The following is a 19,967-nucleotide window of genomic DNA, read 5'->3' as shown; positions in this document are numbered from 1 at the left end:
CTACGTTAGTGTCACTTATTTTTAACACATTTGCTTGTCTTAAACATTACATTACATATAGCATCATTTAACAATATCGGAAATAATAACATTATATAGCAGTACACTAAACATTTAAAACATTTAAAATCGCTAACATTAAACCCAACCACCAAATCGAGAACACATACCGACACACACATAGGTAACCAGAATTATAAAAATATTAACCATCTTTCTTGGTGACACAACATGTTATGAACAAGAAAGTGTCAGTCGAGAAATGTCAATATTTACTACATTTTCCTTGAGGCGGTCCAGCGCAAGTGATAATGTCGTGGTTCGTTTTCTAACCAAGGTCTCCTTCCCCAGGCTGATATGGAGAACGACCTAGAGTCTCCGCTACCGCCATTTGAAGGCTCAGGAGATGAGGACCTGGATGGCATGCCGCCACCCCCACCCTTGCCTCCGCTGCCTCCGCCGCCACTACCAGGTAGGTTGCTGTAATGCACCGGAACCTTTTCGGAGTTTTATAGAAGGGTGAGCGGAATAACAGTGGGGTAGGAGAAAGAAGAATGGGATAGGTGAAGGAACAGTGGGTAGATGAAGGAACAGTGTTGCTTCCTGTTACACAGATACGAGGTAAACCGTTTGTAGGATAAGCTCCTAACACCGTAATGTTGAAGCTTTGACAGTAGGATGGTATGGTCCAGCCTTACTTAAGGCTGGGAGGTAATTCTTGAATAGACCTTTATCAACAGATTTTTTATATGCTAGGTGAACTTTAGCAATTTTCAGTTTATCAGGAAAGACATAAAGAGTGGAGACACCACTAGAGAAGGAATAGTTACAAATGTGTATGAAAACAGGTAGTAACAGGGAAGCCAATTTCTTAATGATGTCGTCGCCTGCTGCTGCATCTTTGAACATTTTTATGATGGTCAATAATTCATTTGCCGTCACTGAAGACAAGGACATCTCATTTTGCTGTCTGTTATACAGGTAGGCTTTAAATTCCTCTTGGTGATCAGAGATTCTTGCTGCAAGACTTCTGCCAACATTGATAAAGTAATCATTGAAGTGGTTAGTAATGAGGGAGGGTTCCGTTACAACTGTATCATTTATCATAAAAGCTGAGTGGGGAGCCGTAGGTTGATTGGTTGTGTGTTCATGTTTTGGAAAGAGTTGATGATACTCCAGGTTTTTCTAGTGTTTCCTGATGCTGACTGTAGTTTATTTGTACCATAGCTAAGTATGGCTTTTATTTCTATCTGCGTGTGGTACTCTATTTCGAATATTGAGGAAAGTAACACCGAAAGTCACAGGTATTTTTGCAAATTTTCTGTAAAAACAAAACAAAAAAACACTGGGGATAGTGGTAGTGATGATGATGGAGGTGGTCGCGTTGATGATGGCGGTGGGGATCGTAGTGTTGATGATGATGGTGGTGATGGTGTTGGTGGTGGTGTTGGTAGAAATCATAGTAGAGTGATGATGATGGTGTGGAAGTGATAGGGGTTAAGGGGACTGTGCTTAAGAAATTATAAAATAAAAAATAAAAAATTTTAAACGAAAGGTGTAAATACATCAGAGAAGTCAGCCTGAATTTACACGAAGAGACTGTCGAGGTGTTGGGGAGGACAGTGTTGTGTAGTGATGGTGTACAGAGTATGCAGTACTAGGCAAACAAACACTTTTTTTTTTTAATTATATATGTACATCAAAGTAAGAAAAAACTGGTTGATAACTTCTGTATTTGAGATCACATCAAGGTTCATATTTTAAGTTTTCGTTATATTAGTTCTATACTTTTGGGGATTAAATATAAATGCATGAAATAATACATCTTCCAGTCATGTCCAAGACCCCCACACTTACTGTGTGTCATGTATGTGTAAAATCATTGATTATATTCACTGTCTTTTCTTGAAGAATGCACTAATAAAATTTAGTAAATTTATCTTAATATAGTATATAACAACTACGTAAATCATTATATTTAGAGCAGATATTTTATGATGGTAGTCAGTCCAATTAAAACATATTTTTTTCACGCATCCAGGCAGGAAAAGGAAAGGTGAGGAAACTTGTGTGTATAATAAGGTTAGGTCTACCCTGTCATGCAGGAGGACAGCTAAGGGCCTTGGAGCTAGAATATATCCAAATACTTTGTTTTATTCATCTTTATTGCCTTATATTGCATGTCATGGATAATACGAGATTGGTCCTTTTTGGTGGTAAGTCATATAATTCTTAATCATCCTCCATATCTGAGCCAAATAACAGCTTAATCTCGGTAAAAGAACGCAGAAAGATCCAAAGGTTTTCATAAATACTCCATCACACAGTACAAAGAAAATAAACCAGAAAGAAAATGATCGTAAAGTATATGAACATTTAAAAATGAGCAGTTTAACAAAAACTTTTTCATCACTTGCGTAAAAATAATGGGGAGAATAGGCATTTTGTTTAGTTCATATTCCACTATTTCATTAAAAGACATTATTTCATTGTCCTTACAGACTATCCCTTACAAGGATCGAAGGGCGAGAAAGGCGACTCAGGACCCAGGGTGAGTAACTATAGGAACTGCTGCAACTATATGCTCTTCTCCATCATATTTAACAAATTTAAAATTACGTTGTAGAATAACTGACTTAATCGACTTAAAAATCGCAAGGCAGAATTAATGAAAGCAAAATTGGCCACAGTAGTTGAGGACTGACTGAGGTTAAGCATTAGAGGGTGGACGAGGAAAATTAGTCGTAATAATAAGAGTACAAGTCACGTTAATTAGGATAGTAACATGGCAATGGAGGATTAATAAGGATTGCTATCATGATGATGGAGGATTGATATGGATTACTAACGTGACGAAGGAGGATTACTAGGGAATACTAATATGACGAAGAAGGATGAAAATGGATCACTAACATGGCGAAGGAGGATTAATAGGGAATACTAATATGACGAAGGATGAATAGGGATTACTAACAAAGCGAAGCATGGACTGAGAGGAATTTGTAAAAGAGAGGAGCAGAATTGATATGGATTGGTGCCTCTGGAGGTCAGGATTAAGTATAAAATATTTGTAGGGTTAGTTTAGAGGATTTACTGTAAATGAACATAACAGTAAATGTAGTCATTATACACAGAGGTATAGAATGGGGCAGGATTATAATCCTGCTCCATCCTGATAATTATCAGTTATTTTTGTGTGAGAAGTTCATCAATGATATTAAAGTATAAGAGGATTACCATTTATTTTAAAGTGTGGCAGGACTACCATTTATTTCAAGGGGACAGCATGCTGAGGCAGGATTAGCAATTGTTTTAGGATTTGGTAACAGTGTAAAAAGTTGGAGTAGAGAGAGATAGAATTAATTGAACTATTAGACCGGGCAATGAAAACTGCAAATACAGGTTAATATTGAATGTAGGATGACCCAGTAGTACCAAGGACTATTGGATGGCCAGCAGTAACAAGGACTATTGGATGACCCAGTAGTAACAAGGACTATTGGATGGCCAGCAGTAACACGACTATAGGATGACCCAGTAGTAGCAAGGACTATTGGCTGACCAGCAGTAACAAGGACTATTGGATGACCCAGTAATAATTACGACTATACGATGACCCAGTAGTAACAAGGACTAGTGGCTGACCAGCAGTAACAAGGACTATTGGATGACCCAGTAATAATTACGACTATACGATGACCCAATAGTAACAAGGACTATTGGATGATAGTAACAAGGACTATTGGCTGACCAGCAGTAACAAGGACTATTGGATGACCCAGTAATATACGACTATATGACCCAGTAATAGCAAGGACTATTGGCTGACCAGCAGTACAAGGACTATTGGATGACCCAGTAATATTACGACTATACGATGAGTAGTAACAGGACTAGTGGCTGACCAGCTGATAAGGACTATTGGATGACCCAGTAATAATTACGACTTATTACTACTGGGTTACCCTATAGTCCTTGTTACTACTAAAGATCATCGTATAGATCCTTAGTACTGGGTCAACCTCTTATTCCTTGTTGCTACTGGGTCATCCTCTTAGTCCCTATTTACTACTGAATTAAATCTCAATCTATTACTACTGGGTCATCCTATGGTCTGTTACTACTGGGTCATCTATAGTCCTTCTTACCACTGGATCATCCTGTGATCGCTCTTACTACTGGTGTCTATAATCCTTATTTACTACTGGTCATCTATAATCCTTATTACTAGATCATCTAGTCCTTATTACTACTGGGTCATCTATAGTCCTTCTTACCACTGGATCCTATCGTCCTTCTTACTACTGGGTCATCCTATAGTCCTTGTTACTACTGGATCATTCCTGTAGTCCTTTACTACTGGGTCATCCTATAGTCCTTGTTACTACTAGGTCATCCTATAGTCCTTGTTACTACTGGGTCATCCTATAGTCCTTGTTACTACTGGGTCATCCTATAGTCCTTGTTACTACTGGATCATCCTATAGTCCTTGTTACTACTGGGTGTCCTATAGTCCTTGTTACTACTAGATCATCCCTATAGTCCTTCTTACTACTGGATCATTCTATAGTCCCTTTGTTACTACTAGGTCATCCTATAGTCCTTCTTACTACTGGGTCATCCATAGTCCTTGTTACTGGGTCATCCTATAGTCCTTCTTGCTTACTACTGGGTCATCCTATAGTCCTTGTTACTAGGTCATCCTATAGTCCTTGTTTTCTGGGTCATCCTATAGTCCTTCTTACCACTGGATCTTCCTATCGTCCTTCTTACTACTGGGTCATCCTATAGTCCTTGTTACTACTGGATCATCCTATAGTCCTTCTTACTACTGGGTCATCCTATAGTCCTTGTTACTACTGGGTCATCCTATAGTCCTTGTTACTACTGGGTCATCCTATAGTCCTTCTTACCACTGGATCATCCTATCGTCCTTCTTACTACTGGGTCATCCTATAGTCCTTCTTACTACTGGGTCATCCTATAGTCCTTCTTACTACTGGATCATCCTATAGTCCTTGTTACTACTGGATCATCCTATAGTCCTTGTTACTAGGTCATCCTATAGTCCTTCTTACTATGGGTCATCCTATAGTCCTTCTTACTACTGGATCATTCTATAGTCCTTGTTACTACTGGGTCATCCTATAGTCCTTCTTACTACTGGATCATTATAGTCCTTGTTACTACTGGGTCATCCTGCATAGTCCTTTAGCACTACTGGATCATCCTATAGTCCTTGTTACTATATCCTATAGTCCTTCTTACTACTGGATCATTCTATAGTCCTTGGCCTACTGGGTCATCCTATATAGTCCTTCTTACTACTGATGTCCTATAGTCCTTGTTACTAGGTCATCCTATAGTCCTTCTTACTACTGGATCATTCTATATAGTCATATTTACTACTGGGTCATCCTATAGTCCTTCTTACTACTGGACCATTCTACTAGTCTTGTTACTACTGGATCATCCTATAGTCCTTCTTACTACTGGATCCATTCTATGGTCATGTTACTACTAGATTAAATCTCCATAATTCCTTTCTTCACTGCTGGATCATCCTATATAGTCCTTCTTACTACTGGATCATCCTATAGTCCTTGTTACTACTGGGTCATCCTATAGTCCCTTGTTACTACTGGGTCATCCTATAGTCCTTCTTACTGCTGGATCGTCATAGTCCTTGTTACTACTGGGTCATCCTATAGTCCTTGTTACTGGGTCATCCTGGTCCATGCCTGCTGGATCATCCTATAGTCCTTGTGCTACTAGGTCATCCTATAGTCCTTCTTACTACTGGATCATCCTATAGTCCTTGTTACTACTAGGTCATCTATAATTCTAGCATTTACTGGGTCATCCTATGGTCCTTCTTACTACTGGATCATCCTATAGTCGCCTTGTTACTACTGGGTCATCTATAGTCCTTGTTACTACTGGGTCATCCTATAGTCCTTCTTACTACTGGATCATCCTAAAGTCCTTGTTACTACTGGGTCATCCTATAGTCCTTCTTACTACTGGATCATCCTATAGTCCTTGTTACTACTGGGTCATCCTATAAATCCTTGTTACTACTAGGTCATCCTATAGTCCCCTTGTTACTACTGGTCATCTATAGTCCTTGTTACTACAGGGTCATCCTATAGTCCTTATTTACTACTGGGTCATCCCTATAATTCCTTGTTACTACTGGGTCATCCTATAGTCCTTGTTACTACTGGGTCATCCTACAGTCCTTGTTACTACTGGGTCATCCTATAGTCCTTGTTACTACTGGATCATCCTATAGTCCTTCTTACTACTGGATCGTTCTACAATTCCTTGTTACTCACTGGGTCATCCTGGTCCTTGTTACTGCGGATAATTCTATAGTCACTTGTTACTACTGGGTCATCCTATAGTCCTTTGCTACTACTGGGATCATCCTATGGTCCTTCTTACTACTGGATCATCCTATAGTCCTTGTACACTACTGGGTCATCCTATAGTCCTTATTTACTACTGGGTCATCCTATAGTCCTTCTTACTACTGGATCATCCTATAGTCCTTGTTACTACACAAGAATTCATCCTATAGTCCCTTGTTACTGCTAAGGTCATCCTATAGTCCTTCTACTACTGGATCATCACTACAGTCCTTGTTACTACTGGGTCATCCTATAGTCCTTGTTACTACTGGGTCATCTATAGTCCTTGTTACTACTGGGTCATCCTGGTCCTTGACTTGCTACTGGGTCATCCTATAGTCCTTGTTACTACTTGGTCATCCTATAGTCCTTGTTACTACTGGGTATACCAGTCCTTGTTAATACTGGGTCATCCTATAGTCCTTGTTACTACTGGGTCATCCTATAGTCACTTGTTACTACTGGATTAATCCTATAGTCCTTCTTACTACTGGGTCATCCTATAGTCCTTGTTACTACTGGGTCATCCTATAGTCCCTTGTTACTACTGGATCATTCTATAGTCCTTGTTACTACTGGGTCATCCTATAGTCCTTGTTACTACTGGATCGTACTATAGTCCTTCTTACTACTGGATCATCCTGTAGTCCTTGTTACTACTGGGTCATCCTATAGTCCTTCTTACTGGATCATCCTATAGTCCTTATTACTACTGGGTCTCCTATAGTCCTTGTTACTACTAGGTCTCATCCTATAGTCCTTATTTACTACTGGGTTCATCCTATAGTCCTTGACACTACTGGGTCATCCTATAATTCCTTGTTACTACTGGGTCATCCTATAGTCCTTGTTACTACTGGGTCATCCTATAGTCCTTGTTACTGGATCATCCTATAGTCCTTCTTACTACTGGATCATTCTATAGTCCTTGTTACTACTGGGTGTCTAGTCCTTGTTACTACTGGGTCATCCTTGTTACTACTGGGTCATCCTATAGTCACTATTTACTACTGGATCATCCTATAGTCCTTCTTACACTGGATCATCCTATAGTCCTTGTTACTACTGGGTCATCCTATAGTCCTTCTTACTACTGGATCATTCTATATAGTCCTTGTTACTACTGGGTCATCCTATAGTCCTTCTTACTACTGGATCATTCTATAGTCCTTGTTACTACTGGGGTCATCCTATAGTCCTTTTTTACTACTGGGTCATCCTATAGTCCTTCTTACACTGGTCATTCTATAGTCCTTGTTACTACTTTAAGGTCATCCTATCGTCCTTCTTTACTACTGCTGGATCATTCTATAGTCCTTGTTACTGCTAGGTCATCCTATATAGTCCTTCTTACTATAGGTGTCCTATAGTCCTTGTTACTACTTTTACTGGATCATCCTATAGTCCTTGTTACTACTAGAATGTCTATGGTAACTTCTTACTACTGGATCATTCTATAGTCCTTGTTACTACTGGGTCATCCTATAGTCCTTCTTACTACTGGGTCATCCTATAGTCCTTGTTACTACTGGATCATCCTATAGTCCTTCTTACTACTGGATAATACTATAGTCCTTGTTACTACTAAGATTCATCCTAGTCCTTCTTACTACTGGATCATTCTATAGTCCTTGTTACTAGGTCATCCTATAGTCCTTCTTACTACTGGATCATCCTATAGTCCTTGTTACTACTGGGTCATCCTATAGTCCTTCTTACTACTGGATCATTCTATAGTCCTTGTTACTACTGGGTCATCCTATAGTCCTTCTTACTACTGGGTCATCCTATAGTCCTATAGTCCTTGTTACTACTGGGTCATCCTATAGTCCTTGTTACTACTGGGTCATCCTATAGTCCTTCTTACTACTGGATCATTCTATAGTCCTTGTTACTACTGGGTCATCCTATAGTCCTTGTTACTACTGGATCATTCTATAGTCCTTCTTACTACTGGATCATTCTATAGTCCTTGTTACTACTGGGTCATCCTATAGTCCTTGTTACTACTGGATCATTCTATAGTCCTTGTTACTACTGGGTCATCCTATAGTCCTTCTTACTACTGGGTCATCCTATAGTCCTTGTTACTACTCGATCATTCTATAGTCCTTGTTACTACTGGGTCATCCTATAGTCCTTCTTACTACTGGATCATTCTATAGTCCTTGTTACTACTGGGTCATCCTATAGTCCTTGTTACTACTGGATCATCCTATAGTCCTTCTTACTACTGGATCATCCTATAGTCCTTGTTACTGTAGGATGCCAGCAATAACAGTGACTGTAGGATGCCAGCAATAACAGTGACTATAGGATGTCAATCAAAACAGTGACTGTAGGATGCCAGTAATAACGGTGACTATAGGATGCCAGCAATAACGGTGGCTGTAAGATGCCAATAATAACAGTGACTATTATGCCAGCAATAACAGTGAGTGTAGGATGCCAGTAATAACAGTGACTGTAGGATGCCAGTAATAACAGTAACTGTAGGACTATAGTAATAACAGTGACTGTATGATGTCAGCAATAACAGGGACTTTAGGATGCCAGCAATAACAGTGATTGTAGGATACCAGTAATAACAGTGACTGTAGGATGTCAGTAATAACGGTGACTGAAGGATGACAGTAATAACAGTGACTGTAGGATGCCAGCAATAACAGGGACTTTAGGATGCCAGCAATAACAGTGATTGTAGGATACCAGAAATAACAGGGACTGTAGGATGTCAGTAATAACAGTGACTGTAGGATGCCAGTAATAACAGTGACTAGGATGCCTGCTATAACAGTGACTGTAGGATGACAGTTATAACAGTGACTGTAGGATGACAGTAATAACAGTGACTGTAGGATGACAGTTATAACAGTGACTGTAGGATGACAGTAATAACAGTGACTGTAGGATACCAGCAATAACGGTGACTGTAGGATGACAGTTATAACAGTGACTGTAGGATGCTGGTAATAACAGTGACTTTAGGATACCAGCAATAACAGTGACTGTAGGATGCCAATAAGATTAGTGACTGTAGGATGCCAGTAATAACAGTAACTGTAGGACTATAGTAATAACAGTGACTGTAGGATACCAGCAATAACAGTGACTGTAGGATGACAGTTATAACAGTGACTGTAGGATACCAGCAGCCAACAGTGACTGTAGGATGACAGTTATAACAGTGACTGTAGGATGCCAGTAAGAATAGTGACTGTAGGATGCCAGTAATAACAGTAACTGTAGGATGCCAGCAATAACAGTGATTGTAGGATACCAGTAATAACAGTGACTGTAGGATGTCAGTAATAACGGTGACTGTAGGATGCCAGAAATAACAGTGACTGTAGGATGACAGTTATAACAGTGACTGAAGGATGACAGTAATAACAGTGACTGTAGGATGTCAGTAATAACGGTGACTGTAGGATGCCAGAAATAACAGTGACTGTAGGATGACAGTTATAACAGTGACTGTAGGATGACAGTAATAACAGTGACTGTAGGATGCCAGAAATAACAGTGACTGTAGGATGCCAGCAATAACAGTGATTGTAGGATACCAGTAATAACAGTGACTGTAGGATGTCAGTAATAACGGTGACTGTAGGATGCCAGAAATAACAGTGACTGTAGGATGACAGTTATAACAGGACTGAAGGATGACAGTATAACAGTGACTGTAGGATGTCAGTAATAACGGTGACTGTAGGATGCCAGAAATAACAGTGACTGTAGGATGTCAGTAATAACGGTGACTGTAGGATGCCAGAAATAACAGTGACTGTAGGATGACAGTTATAACAGTGACTGAAGGATGACAGTAATAACAGTGACTGTAGGATGTCAGTAATAACAGTGACTGAAGGATGCCAGCAATAACAGTGACTGTAGGATGACAGTTATAACAGGACTGAAGGATGTCTGAATAACGGTGACTGTAGGATGCCAGAAATAACAGTGACTGTAGGATGACAGTTATAACAGTGACTGAAGGATGACAGTAATAACAGTGACTGTAGGATGTCAGTAATAACAGTGACTGAAGGATGCCAGCAATAACAGTGACTGTAGGATGACAGTTATAACAGTGACTGTAGGATGTCAGTAATAACGGTGACTGTAGGATGCCAGAAATAACAGTGACTGTAGGATGACAGTTATAACAGTGACTGAAGGATGCCAGCAATAACAGGGACTGTAGGATGTCAGTAATAACGGTGACTGTAGGATGCCAGAAATAACAGTGACTGAAGGATGCCAGCAATAACAGTGACTGTAGGATGTCAGTAATATCAGTGACTGTAGGATGACAGTAATAACAGTGACTGTAGGATGACAGTTATAACAGTGACTGTAGGATGACAGTAATAACAGTGACTAGGATGCCACTAATAACGGTGACTGTAGGATACCAGCAATAACGGTGACTGTAGGATGACAGTTATAACAGTGACTGTAGGATGCTGAATAACAGGACTGTAGGATACCAGCAATAACGGTGACTGTGGATGACAGTTATAACAGTGACTGTAGGATGCTGGTAATAACAGTGACTGTAGGATACCAGCAATAACGGTGACGAGTATGACAGATTATAACAGTGACTGTAGGATGCTGGTAATAACAGTGACTGTAGGATACCAGCAATAACGGTGACTGTAGGATGACAGTTATAACAGTGACTGTAGGATGCTGGTAATAACAGTGACTGTAGGATGCCAGTAATAACAGTGATTGTAGGATGTCAATAATAACAGTGACTGTAGGATGTCAGTAATAACAGTGACTGTAGGATGCCAGTAACAGTGATTGTAGGATGTCAATAATAACAGTGACTAGGATGCGCAATAACAGTACTGTAGGATGCCAGCAATAACAGTGACTGTGGGATGTCAATAATAACAGTGACCTAGGATGCCTGCTATAACAGTGACTGTAGGATGCAATAACAGTGACTGGGATGTCAGTAATAACGGTGACTGTAGGATGCCAGAAATAACAGTGACTGTAGTCTGACAGTTATAACATGACTGAAGGATGCCAGCAATAACAGGGACTGTAGGATGTCAGTACATTGACTGTAGGATGCCAGAAATAACAGTGACTGAAGGATGCCCGCAATAACAGTGACTGTAGGATGTCAGTAATATCAGTGACTGTAGGATGACAGTAATAACAGTGACTGTAGGATGACAGTTATAACAGTGACTGTAGGATGACAGTAATAACAATGACTAGGATGCCACTAATAACGGTGACTGTAGGATACCAGCAATAACGGTGACTGTAGGATGACAGTTATAACAGTGACTGTAGGATGCTGGTAATAACAGTGACTGTAGGATACCAGCAATAACGGTGACTGTAGGATGACAGTTATAACAGTGACTGTAGGATGCTGGTAATAACAGTGTGTAACCAGTTGAACAACGGTGACTTTAGGATGACAGTTATAACAGTGACTGTAGGATGCTGGTAATAACAGTGACTGGGATGCCAGATAATAACAGTGATTGTAGGATGTCAATAATAACAGTGACTGTAGGATGTCAGTAATAACAGTGACTGTAGGATGCCAGTAATAACAGTGATTGTAGGATGTCAATAATAACAGTGACTAGGATGCCAGCAATAACAGTGACTGTAGGATGCCAACATTGTGGATGTCAATAATAACAGTGACTAGGATGCCTGCTATAACAGTGACTGTAGGATGCCAGCAATAACAGTGACTGGGATGTCAGTAATAACGGCTGTAGGATGCCAGAAATAACAGTGACTGTAGGATGACAGTTATAACAGTGACTGAAGGATGACAGTAATAACAGTGACTGTAGGATGTCAGTAATAACGGTGACTGTAGGATGCCAGAAATAACAGTGACTGTAGGATGACAGTTATAACAGTGACTGTAGGATGACAGTAATAACAGTGACTGTAGGATGCCAGAAATAACAGTGACTGTAGGATGACAGTTATAACAGTGACTGAAGGATGCCAGCAATAACAGGGACTGTAGGATGTCAGTAATATCAGTGACTGTAGGATGACAGTAATATCAGTGACTGTAGGATGACAGTTATAACAGTGACTAGGATGCCACTAATAACGGTGACTGTAGGATACCAGCAATAACGGTGACTGTAGGATGACAGTTATAACAGTGACTGTAGGATGTCAGTAATAACAGTGACCAGGATGCCAGTAATAACAGTGATTGTAGGATGTCAATAATAACAGTGACTAGGATGCCAGCAATAACAGTGACTGTAGGATGCTGGTAATAACAGTGACCAGGATACCAGCAATATCGGTGACTGTAGGATGACAGTTATAACAGTGACTGTAGGATGTCAGTAATAACAGTGACTGTAGGATGCCAGTAATAACAGTGATTGTAGGATGTCAATAATAACAGTGACTAGGATGCCAGCAATAACAGTGACTGTAGGATGCCAGCAATAACAGTGACTGTAGGATGTCAATAATAACAGTGACTAGGATGCCTGCTATAACAGTGACTGTAGGATGCCAGCAACAACAGTGACTGTAGGATGCCAGCAATAAGAACATAAGAACATAAGAATGGAGGAAACTGCAGCGGGCCTATTTGCCCATACTGGGCAGTCCCATTTACACCCAAACCCTATTGCTCATATAAGCATCCAACCTATGTTTGAAGCTCTCCAGCGGATTCGAGTTAATGATGATATTTGGTAACTTGTTCCATTCATCCACTACTCTGTTACCAAACCAGTGTTTACCTATTTCTAACAGTGACTGTAGAATGCCAGTAATAACAGTGACTGTAGGATACCAGTAATGACAGTGACTGTAGGATGCCAGCAATAACGGTGACTGTAGGATGCCAGCAATAACAGTGACTGTAGGATGAAAGTAATAACAGTGACTGTAGGATGCGAATGATAACAGTGACTGTAGGATGAAAGTAATAACAGTGACTGTAGGATGCCAGCAATAACAGTGACTGTAGGATGCGAATAATAACAGTGACTAGGATGCCAGCAATAATAGTGACTGTAGGATGCCAGCAATAACAGTGACTGTAGGATGCCAGCAATAAGAACATAAGAACATAAGAATGGAGGAAACTGCAGCGGGCCTATTGGCCCATACTGGGCAGTCCCGTTTACACCCAAACCCTATTGCTATTTGGTAACTTGTTCCATTCATCCACAACTCTGTTACCAAACCAGTGTTTACCTATTTCTAACAGTGACTGTAGAATGCCAGTAATAACAGTGACTGTAGGATACCAGTAATAACAGTGACTGTAGGATGCTGGTAATAACGGTGACTGTAGGATGCCAGCAATATCGGTGACTGTAGGATAACAGTAATAACAGTGACTGTAGGATGACAGTAAGAACAGTGACTGTAAGATGCCAGTAATAACAGTGACTGTAGGATGCCAGCAATAACAGTGACTGTAGGATGCCAGAAATAACAGTGACTGTAGGATGCCAGCAATAACAGTGACTGTAGGATGCCAGCAGTAACAGTGACTGTAAGATGCCAGCAATAACCGGTAGATTTTTTATTTCGTTTTTTTGTGTTCATATTATATTACTTGTTGACGTTTGAGAATACATTTAGTAGAGTCTATAGATCAGTGTTTGAGTTTTCATAATATACGAGTATCAAGAAGATGTTAACGAAATTCTTAAATATAATATAATTCAGATGGGCAAAAATTAATTCAACAGTGAACTACATGAGGTTCTGTCCCAGTTGCTTTCTTAACCAGATCCTAGTTTGGTTCTCTCTCTTATTATGTACTGTTCGCCTCCACAGGGTCCCCCAGGGGATTCAGTGACCGGTCCTCCAGGGCCCCCGGGCCTTCCAGGACCCCCAGGCAGAAGTTTTTCTTCAGAAATGCCCGATTACGGTTCAGGTGACGGCGAAGACTATCTTGTAAGTACTCTCTGAGAATATATATATATATATATATATATATATATATATATATATATATATATATATATATATATATATATATATATATATATATATATATATATATATATATATATATATATATATATATATATATATATATATATATATATATATATATATATATATATATATATATATATATATATATATATATATATATATATATATATATATATATATATATATATATATATATATATATATATCATGTCTACTTTGCATTGTTTTATATATATATTTTCACCAATATATACAGTAATTACTACGAGTGACACTGACGCAGGTCAGTCTATTGATTTTTCTCTGACTGTTACAGCCGCTGGATTTTAGTGGGGAAGTACGTGGACCACCTGGCCCCCGAGGGGAGTGCACTTGCAACATGACTAGCCTGGTGGCCACCGTGATAGCCAAGTTGCCCAATGGTTTGCCCGGTCCCGAAGGTCCTGCTGGACGAGATGGTATGTCCGGAACCCCAGGGACCTGGGCGGCCAGGACCCCCAGGGGAACGGGGCCCTGGAGGACCACTGGGCAAGAAGGGAGACAGAGGAGATTCTGGGAGTCCAGGTGAGGCGCTTCTCCAACACACTCAAGTATTAGCTAAGTGGTGGATATGTTAGGTAGTGTGGTGGTGTTGTGTACAGTCGTGGTGGGCAACTTTCCTGGTTACTTGGCAGTATCTGTCATTAAGCACTTTAGGATGATTTGATTAAGAGGATCAGAATGTTGACGTATTTGCTCAAATTTGTCTTTGTTATTAGGACTTTTTTTGTCTATTTTATGGTTTACATAATGAAATACAGCGTTATTATATATATATATATATATATATATATATATATATATATATATATATATATATATATATATATATATATATATATATATATATATATATATAAGTTCCCAAGCGCTTTCGTGTAATTCACATCTTCAGGGGTGAGTAATAACGAAAGCGCTTGGGAATTTCGTGTTTTCTTTATCCTTGTGGTTATCAGCATATACCTGGAGCACGCGCACCTACAGTGATTTACTTGCACACACACACACACATATATATATATATATATATATATATATATATATATATATATATATATATATATATATATATATATATATATATATATATATATATATATATATATAACTCAGACGTAATGCTAGATATTGCCAAGTATTCACGGAACTGTTCAAGGAGCAAGCTTGGGCACTGCACATGGTGGTGACGTCACAATTTTCACGATCTTCCAGGAGAGTTACCGATACTGGTGCTCAAGGGTCGTAGGTCTCTGAGTGAGGAATCCATTGATGGCGTTGGAAACCGTTGCTGCTTGGATAGTTTCTTTGCTCCTATATCATTGCTGGTAAACAAGAATGCGAATACTACACTGAACATCATAATCAGTAAAGTGAACTATATAAGGAGACTATGCAGCGGTTGATAAATTTAAGAAATAATATCAGAAATTCAAGATATGTTGAGATAAATGCTGACCAGGACATAAGGATGTATGCCAGGTCCAGGAACCAAGCAATGTCAGTGTTGAATGGCTGAAAAAGAGTTTCAGATGCGTATCATATTTGGGGCATGAAGATGGTTGTTATACAGATTCGCCAGGCGTAAAAGTAGGAGTAGAAAAAAAATATAATAATAAAAATTTGAGGAAAAAAACTATGTCTATCTACACCACGAAGGTGCCGGAAAACCAGCTTTTTGGTGTGAGACAGATTGTAAGAGGATGGAAACACAGAAGAAGGCAGAGCATTCCACAGTTTGGTTGGGTGAAGAAGGAAGGATGTACTTTAACAGATTATTCTAGTGTGACCGACATCCACACAGAATCGGTGGGCACCACTGGTAAGACGAGTGTTACGAGCCCACTGCCTTGCCGGCGGTACATAAGATGCTAAATCCACCCAACATTGCCCGAGCTATAGGTGGACACCTATAGCTCGACTTCCCTAGAACGGAAAGAGGTATAAATGTTGGAGTTGGAAATTTGAAAAGTTTTGGGTGAAGCTGGTTTGGTCAGATAGTAGTAAAAGATCGGGGGAAGAGGTTAATAGATGGTGCTCTATAGACGAAAAATTGGATCTCAAGCCGCGTATGTTGGAAAAATGAAGTGTGAAAAAAGTCGATCCTCCAGCAACACGCGGTGACGTCACTTGAGGCCGCAGTAGTTTGATGATGGTCTAGTGGAACCCAACCGAAGGCCCGCTTTAATATTATTGTCAACTGATATCACAGCAGAATAAAAGAATATAAAAAATAAAACAGATCAAGGGTGAGAAAAGATATACAGTATATGTTGTGTTGTAGCTTCAAACATAGGGATGGATATATGAGTGATAGGGGTTGGGTGTAAATGGGACTGCCCAGAATAGACCACGTTCAAGAAAGAGGAACAAATGAGACCCTGGAACTGTGTGTAAATGAGGCAGAAAGTCAGGTCAGCAACCTGGGACCGGGTCACAATTTTTGTGATTCCATATGGCAGCAGGGTCTACCATTAGACAACACATTATGCTTCCAATATCTTCCCAGGAGTAGTACCTCCCTGTTTGATAGCTGCCTGCTACCTACTACTACTACTACGAACAATCTCCCTGTGTTTCAGGAAAGATGGTTTGATACAGCACTGGCGCACACTAGAAGTGTATTAGAAACAAATTGTCAAAGCAAATGGTTCATAAGAGCCCTGGCCCTGATAGCGTGCATCCCAGAACTCTAAGAGAGCTGTGCAACGAGTTTGCTGAGCCCCTTAAAATCCTGTTCTGTTGAGGCATGGACTAGCAAAAGGGCCCCTGCGACTGGAAAATGACATATGTGAGTCTTATATTCAAACAATGAGATCACCACTCTACAAATAATTATAAGCTTGACCAGCATATTATGTAAAGTACTAGAGAGCATTATCAGTAATTCCTTGATGGAACTTTTACTACGAAACAAGCTAGTTAAAGGAATGCCAGCACGGTTTTATGCCGGGACGCTCCTGCTTGAGGTAGTTACTGAAGGGACTGGATGTGTGGATCCAGATCCCGAAACGTGGTGGCAATATCGACAAAATATATCTAGACTTCCCCAAGGCTTTCGACAGTGTACCCCAGGAAAGGTTGAAAATTAAACTGGAAGGGTACGGAATTTGGGGGTGTCCTAGCGAAGATCGGAGACTTTTTCCGTAACCACGAGGTACCACAGGGAAGTGAACTGGGCTCGTTGTTGTTGTGTGTTATTTTTTTCATAAATGACTTGCTTGAAGCTATACACTCCCCATGCAAATGTTTGCTGATGATGCCAAGTTATTTAGGCAAATTAAGAACCAAACGGATTGTGAAGAACTATAGAAAGATCTCTGTCAGCTTCAGGAGTGGTCAAAGGAATGGCTGTGAAGATTCACCGTCCATGAAAGGCAAGAGGATGCACCTAGGTTGTCCCAATGGTAAAGAGGTATGCCGCACGTCCCAACAGAGCGAAGAAACAGCATTAATGGAAACCAAATGTGAAAAAGTCCTCGGTATGTATGCTGACAACGAACTGAAGTTCTCGGACCATTGTGAGAAGAAGGCGAATCAAGCGACTAAGCTAGTGATTTATAAGAAGATCGCTCTGGTACCTCGTAACGCTCTTCAAAAGTGAGGTGCTTTCCGTTTGAGTACTGCAACCCTGTCATATCCCCGAGATATGCTGAGACTGCCAGTTGATTGACAACGTAGTGCCTGCACTACGCTCCAGTTACCCCGTGTTATTAGAACACCTGCATGGGGTGACTTAATCGACGTCTATAAACACCCTAGAGACCTCAGAGGACATTACCCAGTCTAGTATCCATACGTGGACAAACTTTTTCGGAGTGAGGATTGTAAACGCTTGGAACAAACTGCCAGAGAGCGGTGTGACGGAGATCTTTCAAGACCAGATTTGACCAACACTGCCGGCTGGCGCAGATACACCCTGGAACCAGTACATGCCCAGTACTTTCCAACAGTACGTAACAGACGTAACTTGTTGACGAAATTAAATCTGTCTAAATGTTACTCATATTTTGTTCATGACATGACATAACATGGGAGGCAGTGTACAGTGAACGTTCCAGTACTCGCTTAAATTTTTATTGGTCCTGAAACAATCTTCCTGACAATTCATAAACACGAGAGCTCATGACTCACCTGTTATATTACAAAATAAGAAATCAAACATGAGGTCAGAACATAAACATGACATCCACTAATCCGCACACCAACACCACCACACACGCAAAGGAGCTTAAAAGAAAGGGCGACGTAACTAGTCATGTTAAGTCAGGTAAAAAAATGGGACCCACTAATCATCTATCCTACATCTAACATCTGACATAAAATGACTAGTTACGTCGCCCTTTCTTTTAAGCTCCTTTCCGTGTGTGGTGGTGTTGGTGTGCGGATTAGTGGATGTCATGTTTATGTTCTGACCTCATGTTTAGTAAGGTCACCCTGTTTACTTAAACCTATCTCTGTCCTTGTAAATCAGCTGCATCTGAAGCTGTCTTGAATAAAGACGAAAGCTAAGGTGCTCCATTGTTTCCCTTTTTCCTGTGTGATTTTATCAATATATATATATATATATATATATATATATATATATATATATATATATATATATATATATATATAATATTAATATATATATATATATATATATATATATATATATATATATATATATATATATAAAGAGAGAGAGAGAGAATGTGTGTGTTTGTATCTATCTCCAGGTCCCGAGGGACTGCAGGGCCCTAAAGGTGAGTCTGGTGTGGACGGAGCGCCAGGACTGCCGGGTGAGCGAGGACCACAAGGACCTCCAGGACCTCCCGGATGGGGCAACGCTGGGTTTGACGTAAGACACTTACACACAGTACTATAATACTTAATTGCATGGTGATGGACTTGAGTTACTTTTAAGGACTCTCTCCCCCCCTCTCTCTGAATATATATATATATATATATATATATATATATATATATATATATATATATATATATATATATATATATATATATATATATATATATATATATATTTATTTATTTATTTATTTATTTATTTATATTATACTGTACAGTCAACTGTAAATAATTCAGATTTATTATTAATACAGAATTTAATCCTCTAATATCATATTGTTAACCAGTAAGGAACACCAATAGACTAGGATAATTGCATAATGTTTTTGTTCATGGATATGAATCATATATTTCTGATATATAAATAAAATTCAACATCATAAACCATAAGTATATGTATACTGTTATCCACGCAGCCTTTGTGGAAGCCTCGCACCATGTTCAAGGTAACTAATAAATCACATTATTCAGTGGCCTTTAAATTAATCTTCCTTAAAGTAATTGGTCTAGGTAATTAAATTAATTCTCATTCACATTGTTGAAACAACTGTGGGTTATGATATCACCTCTTGCACACACACACACACACACACTACTTTTCAGTTTATTTTGAACGGAGTTACTATTCGTATCATTCGAATCGAAAAGGAATATCATTGAAACAATACTCGAGACACGCTTCA

General features: G+C 39.5%; 1 protein-coding gene across 2 annotated transcripts; it reads left to right on the top strand.

Annotated features, from left to right (window-relative positions):
• The first annotated feature begins 321 nt into the window (after window positions 1–321).
• LOC121871020 (cuticle collagen 2C-like) lies at window positions 322–19,722 on the top strand. 2 transcript variants are annotated; one of them, XM_042373078.1, is made up of 7 exons: window positions 326–472; window positions 2,042–2,056; window positions 2,502–2,551; window positions 14,236–14,355; window positions 14,717–14,964; window positions 19,155–19,276; window positions 19,701–19,722. In XM_042373078.1, the coding sequence occupies exons 1-6, from the start codon at window positions 358–360 to the stop codon at window positions 19,177–19,179; spliced, it is 573 nt and encodes a 190-aa protein (XP_042229012.1). In that variant the 5' UTR covers window positions 326–357; the 3' UTR covers window positions 19,180–19,276; window positions 19,701–19,722. The 2 variants fall into 2 exon arrangements, with proteins under 2 accessions (XP_042229015.1, XP_042229012.1); XM_042373081.1 differs by lacking the exon at window positions 2,042–2,056 and having other exon boundaries at window positions 322–472; window positions 19,701–19,721.
• The last annotated feature ends 245 nt before the right edge of the window (window positions 19,723–19,967 follow it).

This window comes from Homarus americanus, unplaced genomic scaffold (assembly GCF_018991925.1).
Source record: "Homarus americanus isolate GMGI-L3 unplaced genomic scaffold, GMGI_Hamer_2.0 scaffold32583, whole genome shotgun sequence".
Classification (NCBI taxonomy): Eukaryota; Metazoa; Arthropoda; class Malacostraca; order Decapoda; family Nephropidae; genus Homarus; species Homarus americanus.
Note: the sequence above shows the minus strand (reverse complement) of the source record. Positions and strands in the feature narration are given on the sequence as shown.